The sequence below is a fragment of the Penaeus chinensis genome, chromosome 3, assembly GCF_019202785.1.
Source record: "Penaeus chinensis breed Huanghai No. 1 chromosome 3, ASM1920278v2, whole genome shotgun sequence".
NCBI lineage: Eukaryota > Metazoa > Arthropoda > Malacostraca > Decapoda > Penaeidae > Penaeus > Penaeus chinensis.
Window position 1 is genome coordinate 23,963,702 of NC_061821.1, and position 10,000 is coordinate 23,973,701.

At 36.7% G+C, this 10,000-nt stretch overlaps 1 protein-coding gene across 1 annotated transcript in view; it reads left to right on the forward strand.

Annotated features, from left to right (window-relative positions):
• The window catches only part of LOC125043856 (synaptotagmin 1-like), an 87,932-nt gene that overhangs the window by 55,044 nt on the left and 22,888 nt on the right, over positions 1–10,000 (forward strand). Inside the window, exon 11 of the mRNA XM_047640187.1 lies at positions 3,211–3,387. Within this exon, the coding sequence (XP_047496143.1) occupies positions 3,211–3,387 (177 nt within the window). The remainder of the gene's footprint in view (positions 1–3,210; positions 3,388–10,000) is intronic.

A 10,000-nucleotide genomic window follows, 5' to 3' on the forward strand; every position in this document is an offset into this window, starting at 1 on the left:
TTTCAGTATTAGTCTCTAGCATTATATAGCGTGGCCTGTGATCCCATTATTATGATTATATATAAAAAGGTATTTTTTTTTATATTTTCACTCTTAGCATGCCAGACTTTAAGACAAAAATCTAATGCTATGTAAATTCATTGGGGATGAATATATTATGCATATTATCCTGCAGATGATAATGTATGGTAATTAGTTTTTTCATGCTTATTATCTATTCCCAATTTGAATGTTTTTTTTCTAATGCTGAGGTCATACGCATATCAGTCATAATAATTTTGATATAGACCTATACAGAGCAGGTAAGTTATATATATACTAAATTCAGCAATGAAAAATATAACATGTATTGTTAATGCATCCCCCCCCCCTCCATTTATTACATAGTGATCAAAAAGAAAGTATTATGACAAAAAAACAACATAAAAATTGGATCACGGGTCACAAAAAAAATATTATTCCGTTATTAAACATGAAAGTATTAAGGAGAGTCTACGATCAAAAATGTACTTAGGAAGACAACCTAAATTTGGACCACAGCTACGACAAGATATGCAAAATCAAGCAACACGTTTTGAGTATGAATAAAATGAAATCAGATACGGATACCAAAAGATATATATATTCTCTTTGTACGTTTGAAACCCGAAAAGGAGTTAAGTTTGATATTCGAAACGTTGTGTTTTTAGTTTTGCAGTAGCTTTGTGTCATGACATCACATGATACTGATTATATTTTGTGTTTTGTGAATATATTGATTAAAAAATAGCCTCTCCTTAATACTTGTAATATGTGAACTTCTGTAATAAGGGAATAACATCTATTATCTTATATTCCTGAGTCTAATCAGGTGAGGAAATATTGAAGAGACAGTCATACTTGTTTTCTGTTTTGTTAATTGAATAATCATTGCATTTTGCATCTAAGCCCAAGAGCAAAAATAGTTAAAAGAAAAAAAAAGTGAATAAGACCACCTTTTTTAAAATCATGCATTTGGTCATTTTAAAAAGCCAGACATAATTCTAATTTAACTTTCCTTTTCTTCTCAATTTTATTTCAAAACAGTTTTCACGACAGCTTTGTTGGCTTACATATATATATATATATATATATATATATATATACATACATATATATATATATATATATAAAAGGAGAATTTCTCATATTTTCCAAATGCTAATCACTTCATTCAATTTCCCAATCTTATCATTCTCTCCCCAAAAATTTATATTGCTCTTTCCTCAAGCTTCTTTCTTGTGATCTTGCCAGTCTTTCTCTAGAATATATACATATATATAAAGCCAAATATGATTTACTAAAGTGCCATCTGCCAGCATCCAGCTCGTTAATTTGGCTTCTCGACCCCGGGCACCCGACCTGCACTCATTTGGGGGTCTCCGCTCCTCCTGCTCTTCTCTTCCACTTTTCAATGCTTCTTTCGTCTTCTTCTTCCCCTTTTCTCCGCACCTCCTGCTCTTCTCTTCCCCTTTTCAATGCTTCTTTCTTTCGTCTGGTTCTTCCCCTTTTCTCTGCTACTTTCTCTTATTCTTTTCCTTTTCTCTGCTTCTTTCGTCTTCTTCTTCCCCCTTTCTCCGATCCTCTTGCTCTTCTCTTCCCCTTTTCTCCGCTTCTTTCGTCTGGTTCTTTTCCTTTTCTTTACCTTTTTTCTTATTCTTTTCCTTTCTTCTGCTTCTTTCTCTTATTATTTTCCTTCTTCGTCTTTCTATATTCTTCTTCTCTACCTTCCTATATTCTTCCTCTTTTTGCTTCTTCTTCTTCTTCTGCGCCTTTCTTTTCTCTCGTCTTCCTTCTCCTTCTCCCTGTCATTATCATTATTCTGTCTCTTCCTCGCCTTTCTCCTGTTCTTTTTCTCCCTCCTTCTCGTCTTCTATTTTTCTTATTTCTTCCTTTTCTCCTCCAAATCTTCCTTTCTTCTCTTTATCTTTTCCGTCCTCTTCCTCTATCGCCTCTTCGTCTTCCTCTTTCTCCTCTTCGTCCTTCTCTCTCTCCTCTTCTTCTTGTTCGTCCTCTTTCTCCTCTTTGTCTTCCCCTCATTATCACTATTCCTCCTCTTGTTCGCCTTTCTGCTATTCTTCTTCTTCCTCATCGTCATATTTCATCTCTTCGTCTTCCCTTTCTCATTTTCTTCTCCTTTTTCTTCTTCCTCTTTTTCCTCTCCATCTTCCACTTTCTTTTTTCTTCCTCTTCCACCTTCTTTTTTCTTCCTATTTCTCCTCCTCTCCCACTTTCTTCTTATTCTTCTTCCTCCTCCTCTTTTTCCATTTTCTTTTTCTCATTTTTCTGACTTGTTTGTAATTCTTTTATATCCAATTGCATCGTGATATTTTCCTTCTCTTTCTCTTATTCCTTTTCTCCCCATTATTCCCTCTTTTGAAAACAAGAAAAGAGAATATAAAGAAAAAAAAAAGAATGAAAAAAATCTTTATGTAGATATTGAATAAGAATGAGATTTCAATGTATTTATATGAAAGGAGGATGGATTCTATTCATCAGTTCGTATATATAACTTTTTTTTTTTTTTTTTTACAATTTTACTTCCTATCTTGCCCTTCCCCCACCCCTACCCCACCCCCCCCAAAAAAAAATATATATATATATATATATATAAATGGGAGATTACATACATTTTCACGAGCATACATAAACACATACAAGCTTATAAACACGCACATGCACACACACGCAGTCATGCACACACACATACACACACACACACACAGAAGTCTTAACATTCAGCCACACTCACAAACAAACAAACACATACATCTGGGTCTCTCCCCCCCACCCCCTCCCTTACTACCACCCACACCCAATCCCCTTCCCCCCCTTGCACACTTCCCCAAAATCCCTCCTTCACCTCCCTCCCTTCTTTTCCTTTCCCCTCTCGCACCTCCCTTTCCCAACTCACTTCCCTCCCTCCCTCCTCCCTCCTCACCTACATCCCTCCCTTTCCCCCCTCACCTCCTTCCCCCCCTCCTTCACCTCCCCCACTCCATCACTGCCCTCCCTTTCCCCCCTCCTTCACCTCCCTCCCTTCCCTTCCCTCCCCTTCCCCCCACCTCCCATCCCTCCCCCACTCCCTCCCTCCCCTCCCCCCCACCTCCCTCACTGCCCTCCCTCTCCTCCCCCCCGACTCCCTCACCTCTCACCAATCTAACCTTCCGCTTCGTCTTCGCCTTCTCCTAGCAGGTCCCCTATGCTGACATTATGTCCAAGACGCTGGTGTTCGGCATCTACGACTTCGACAGGTTCTCCAAGCATGACCAGATCGGCGAGGTCAAGATTCCGCTGTGTCAGGTCGACCTTGCGCAGACCATCGAGGAATGGAGGGACCTCGTTTCTGTAGAAGGGGATGGAGGCCAGGTGAGCAGATCGGTGGAGGAGATTACATTTTTTGGGGGGGGATTTTGGGATTTTTTTTTTTTTGGATATTTTTTTTTCTAAGTTAAAAAAAAAAAAGTTGGTTTCTTCTTTTTTTTTTTTTTTCTCTCTCTCTCACTCTCTCAATTTCCGTTTTTTTTTTTTTTTTTTTTCCTCTCTCCGTCTATCTCTCTCTCGGTAAAACTCGGATTCCCAAGCCTATATATATATATTTTCTTTTTCTTTTTTACATTCTTCTTTTTCTTCTCCATCTCCTTTCTCCCCCTCCCCCCCCCCAAAAAAAAAAAAAAATCCAATTCCCCATTTTTTTCTGTTTATTCCCGGATTTGTTTGTTTTTTTCTGAATCTAACCAAACCTGTTCCTTTCCCGGCCATTTCGTGTGTATAATTTCTCACTTTTAACCTTATTCTAACCTGACCTGATTTGACCTAACTTTCTTTCTTCCCAAACGTTGAATTCGAATAAATTGGCCATTCCATCCCTCTTTTCATCTTATATTTTATATTTTTCTTCTCCCTCCCTTTTTCCTTCTTCCTCTATCCCCGATGATTATGTTTTAGATTCATCTTTTCTTATCATTTCTCTCCCTCCCCTCCCCCCCTCCGGCCTTTCCCTCTTACTCTTTGACCTTTGACCTGTAAATTTTCCTTAACCCTTTTATACTATTAATCCGAGGTCTTTTATCTGACAGCAGCTTCCTTGGGCAATGTCTTTGTTGCCTTAGGTGAGCTGCAGCCTTCTTACATTAATTACGAATTATCTATATATTTTTTTATATTTTTCAGATTGTTTTATTAATATGCTTCGTATACAATTTATACATTCCTATGACAAAATTTCCCAGTGACAGAGGTATATATATTTATTTTGCAAGAACAAAGTATCTATTGTCTATATATCTTCAGCATTTAAAGAAATATATTAGAAATCTATTTAAACAGATTAAATACCGTAGAAATGTTTCTCTCACCTACAGCATTTACCATGCATCAATATATCATTTGTAATACACTTATTTTCATATAACTTTTTTTTTTTTTTTTTTTCCATGTGTCCATCTTGTGAAATAGCATTCATAAAAAATAATGTTTACCTCTTTAAAGGTATCATCGCATTTTTCCCTTCCCCCCCCCCCCAAGAAAAAAAATATACAAACAGTGATATTAGTTCCATACCCTTGAGAAAAAAATATATCCAACCTTCCTACCTATTTTACCCCCTTTCAGAAAAAAAAAAAATTATACTCAGGTAGGTCTACGTGGCCAAAAAAAGGAAAAAAAGAAAAAGAAAAAGAAAAAGAAAATTATAGTCTTTGTCCATTCATCCGTTTAAAAGAAATAAAAGAGTCATTCTGAATTCGAGATGATTCTAACAAAATTTGAATTCGAATCGGGTGAAATTTCCGTTACATTTTTAACGATCGCAAGACAAAACCGAAACGAAAAACAACAAAAAACAAAACAAAAACGCAGCAGCACGTCGCTGATTGGCTGTTATCTTAGATGACGTCACTAGTTCCCGCCCACTTCTCACCGGCTCATCACCAATTAGAAGAAATACACTAGTACTTTCTAGAATGATTTAAATCTGTAACGGCAATGACACCTTTTGAATCCATAAAACAGAAAAAAAAAAAAATCATAAACAATCTCGCTTTCATACTTAATCAACATATCTGTATATAGATAAATACGAAAAAAAATCTCTTTCTATATATATATTCTTTAACATATATGTTGTTTGTTTCTGTCTCTCATCTGTGGTTCAGAATGACACGAAAATTAACCAAATTGTTTCGATCAAAATTCAAACCACTTACCATTTGGGAAAAGTTTTCGCTACCACTCTGTTACGAACAATTTTGTCACCCCAGTTTAGTCCTGTATATTATTTACTCTCTCTGTCTCCCTGTACGATAAAAACTAATGAATGTTAGTTCTTTAAATGGTGTATACAGTATTTCGTAGTTGTTGGTTGTTGTCTATCTAATATCTTATAGAATATTAATAACAAGCCTTAAACCTTTTCTCAAGTGGTAATCGTGAATAAATTATCAAGAGTCACTTGAAGCATCTTGTATCCTTGAAGTATGAGTTTTCTGTTTATGTTTTTTTTTTTTTTTTTTAATTCTTTGATTTTTTGTTTTGTTTTTTGTTTAATGTATCTTATTATCGTGGTTGTAAAAGCATAGTTGTGTAGATCTTTCTCACACACTAACTCAAATACTACTTTAAACTGACTGAGGCTGCATCACTATAGCAGATTATAGTTTTCTTAACACCACACTATATACTCCTCTGTGAAAGAACTAGCTGAGAAATAGTTAATTATTAGTCAAAACTTGGGTTGGTAGACGTTCGTATGACTTGAATAGATGGAATTGATCGATTACAAAAAAAAAAAAAAAAAAAAAAAGTTGAAAGATTTTTAAAATCTTGACCCTCAACATTCAGTTTTGATTTTTATTTTTTTTCCTTTATTTATATCCATATAATTTCTTCCAGTATAAAGTCACAGATAGGTGGCTGTAGTGGCGAGTGCAGAGCATAGCTGAGCCTATTTAACACAACATAGCTAAAGTGCTTGAAGCCAAAGGTGTATAATTTAACAATGGCAAATGATTTTATGCAATTAATTTTATGCCGGTGTAGGTGTTGCAACCTCTTCACCAAATGTATTTATTACTTTTTAGGTTCATTAGGAACAAAGCCATGTATATTTACATAAATAAAAAATATGTATAATTTTATGAGTACGGATTTACTGTACTTGCTTATCTTATTCTTTGTTTTCTTATTTTCTGTTGTTTTGTGTTTCTCTCTTCATTTTGTAGATCGTTAACATCAGTATATAAAATATGCACTGCGAATATTTATTTTTTTGTGTGCATTAGATGACCATAGGCCTATCGATCATACAACTGAATCGTTGCTCCAGTCAGCTTTCATGTGTTTTAAAAAAAAATATATATATAAATAAATAAAATAAAAACAAGTGATATCGAGCTCAAAAAAAAAAAAGTTGTTTGTGTCAAGTTAACAAATCTTGGCCATCCAGACTTTGGTTTAGGCTCGTAGTGCGCCATCAACCCCTTGTCTGTTATTTAAAAAAGAAAGAAAAACAAATTGTCGCTGTGGGTAATAAATATGTTCGTGGTATACTGTTCTTAGGGTTCTGTGGTGGACGAGGGTGACGTGTCGTACTCTTGACAGTGTTCAAAAGGTCAAATTTTTAAAGATTATTCATGAGATTTTTCAGCGCCCTTTCCTTTTCCTCTCTTAGGCTCGTATCCTCCTCTCCATTTCTGAAAAAGCAGTCAACTTTCTCTTTGGTGTGTCGAAAAGTGATCATTTGTCCAGAGTACGAAGGGTACCCCTTGGTAGTCGCTGATGTACTGCACATAATTTTCCTGCAATGCTGCAATGAACATTAAGATGATTTTTTTTTTTTTTTTTTTTTTTTTAGAATGTATTAAAATTATAATAACGCAGTAACTTTCATATCATCTTGCATCACTTGTTAAAACTGCGCTAGATTGCTTTGTATCATACCGAAAATACTGGATGCAACATTTGATAATATTTCCTAAAGATAATGATCATCTCTTTAGCTGAATTGCCTCCGTTTCTTTGGTGAAGCGGATACTAACCTAATCACAGGATAAACTGAACTCAATTGATGTCGTTGCAGCTTTGCGGATCTGTGGTTGAATTCGAAGACGTGCAACTCTGTCATAGCTCACTCTCTCTCTCTCTCTCTCTCTCTCTCTCTCTCTCTCTCTCTCTCTCTCTCTCTCTCTCTCTCTCTCTCTCTCTCTCTCTCTCTCTCTCTCGCTCTCTCGGCTATTGCTTCTCTACAAAAAAAAGGCCTTGTTGAGTACTGAAGCTTTTTCCCCGTGTTCTTTTTTCCCTTGGCAGAGTAACAGAGTTTACGAATTCAACGTTCAATATGTCTCCAGACCGCGTGGTTTCTCCCAGCCCAAGGGCTTACCTCATAACTTTTATATATTTATAAAAAAAATAGAAAAAAAAAACAGAGATTATATGTTATTTTACTTTACTCTTCATTAATTGATGTACTTAATTGTTCCTCTGTAGGACGTTGATCAAATTTGATCCTCACAAGTGTGGATATTTTTCCCTAGTTTCTCCTTAACGAGCTGTAGTAGCCAAAATGTAGTGATTTAAGAGTGTCTAGGATATGAACACTAACACGACGGTCCCAACCAGCCAAAATCACGGGTGTGGTTCGACCAAGGTGTCCTGTAGCAGCAATAGTTGGATTTTTAGTTAGGTGGTATCTGATGGTTGATGAAGGTTGTTATTATTATGATTATTATGATTGATTCATTTGTTTTATATATATACACATCTCTCTATATATATTTTTATTTTATTTATATACATCTATCATTTATTTATCTCTATATATTCATATTATCTTCACAACACGGGTTTCCTTTAAAGGACCTGGTAACAAGGGGTCCTAGCAACAAGTTAGTGAGAGTGCTTCCCGAGGGCTGGGACGACTCAGATGTACTACCTTAACGTGTAGGGCGTCGGCCACCCACCCACCCACCCCCCACCCGCCGTGACACCTTGACCCGCACTCTCTCAAGCTCAGGTCAGGCGAGGTCACTGTTTGTAACCAACCATCACGCCGAGAGAAAGTTTTTTTTTTAAGAAATGAAAAAAAAATTAATAACGGATAAAAGAATGTTAATTTGTTAGGATTTGATGATCAAAATTAGTTTAAGAAGATATACCTTTTTTCTATCTCTTCAACATACGTTTTAAAAATAGATATCTTTAGCTTAATCTCCCTCCGATTCCCCTCAATCTCAGTCAAGTCTATCGAAATCTTAATCGTTTTCAGAACAAGACCAAACTCAAATCAAAATAATTTGGTCACTAAACACAACAAGACTTATTTTCTCTCCAAGCTAATAGCAATAAATAATAAAAATAATAATCAAAGAAACATAGACAAAACTCTAAATGAAAAGTCGAAAACCTAGACGTGTCTTTTGGACTGCATCTGCCTGGAGTGATGGTTGGTGGGTGGCGTCAGGGGTCGTAGGTAGGTGTTCTATTTTCTTCCTCATCATCCTACTCTGCATGTCCGTCCGAAGTCCCTATATCCGTGGCTTCAGGGTCGATTCCAGGGGCATTGCCTGAGGAAGGGGAAGGAGGGGGCGGGGGCGAGGAGGCGAAAGGGAAGGGGAAGAGAAGGAGGAGGTGTAAGAAGCGAGGGAAGAGGAGAGGGAGAGAGGCGAGCTAAAAGGAAAAAAAAAAGGATGCTGAGATGCATCCACAGATTGCTCTTCTTTCTCTTCCTTTTCTTCTTTTCTTCGCCATCTTCTCCTTCTCTCTTCACCTTCCTGTGTCTTCTCCTCTCTTTCGTCTACAGCCTTTGGAAAGCTCTGGATCTCCCCGAAGTCACGAGAGCAAGAGAACGGAGGACTTATCTATATAATAAAAAAAAAACAACATTTAAAAAACAGAGCAAAACTCGATACCGCAACCTATCAAAATGAGTATCTCTCTATATATATTTGCTTGGCACTTTTTGCTGCTGTTAGTGACTTGCTTGCTGATGCATGGGGTTTGTTTTTTGCTCGCTTCTTGTGACTGCTCTCGTGGTTTGCATGCGTCGCACGGTCGTGTCCATGTACTATCCTCTGTCACGTTGTCTTACCGACGGTTTCAACGTTTTCGTGTCTACCCCTTTTTCCTTCCCCCTCCCTCCTCCCTTCTCCCTCTCCCTCCTCCCCCTCCTCCTCCTCCTTATCGCCCCCTCTCCCTCCCCTACTCACTACCCCGTCCCCCTTTTCCCCCCTTAAAAAAAGAGAGAAATAACCTGGTCCCTCCAGCGCCCCCCCCCCCCCCTCCCAATGACCCTCCTTTATAACAGCATTTACGTTGGTCATCTCTCTGAAGACAGCTTGACTTTAGTCTTTCAGAAGGCAGTTTGCATGTGCTTGGTCTGCCCCCCCAAAAAAAAGAAGAAAGAAAGAAAAAAAATACACAAAAAAGAAATAAAGAAAAAAAAACACGAACATTTAAGTATAACTTCGATTTTTTTTTTATCAACACCTAAAGGAGAAATACTTTTTTTTTTTTTTTCTTTAAAGGACGTGGTTTATACCAGATAAATTTTTTTCTTAGTTTTTTTTTTCGCGAGAGACGCCGAGTTGCGAGAGAAAATGATCGGGTGACAGAAGGTGATCGTCGTGCGTTTGTGTGTGAGTTCCACTGAACAACACATGACCGGAGTGATTGTTGTTATTATTATTATTATCATGCTTCTTCTTCTTCTTCTCCCTTCTTCTTTTTCTTCTTCTTATACTTCCTTCTCTTCATCTTTTTTTTCTTCTTCTTATACTTCATCATTTTTTTCTCTTTTTTCTTCTTCTTCTTTATCTTATTATTATTATGAGTATTATTATCATTATTGATATTATTATCACTACAACTACTACTGTTAAGAATTACGTTAGAAATGGTATTACAGTCATTTTAGTGTACAGTAAATATATACATTCATGTAAACAAAAAATAAGTATAAGTGAGCACGCACACACACACACACACA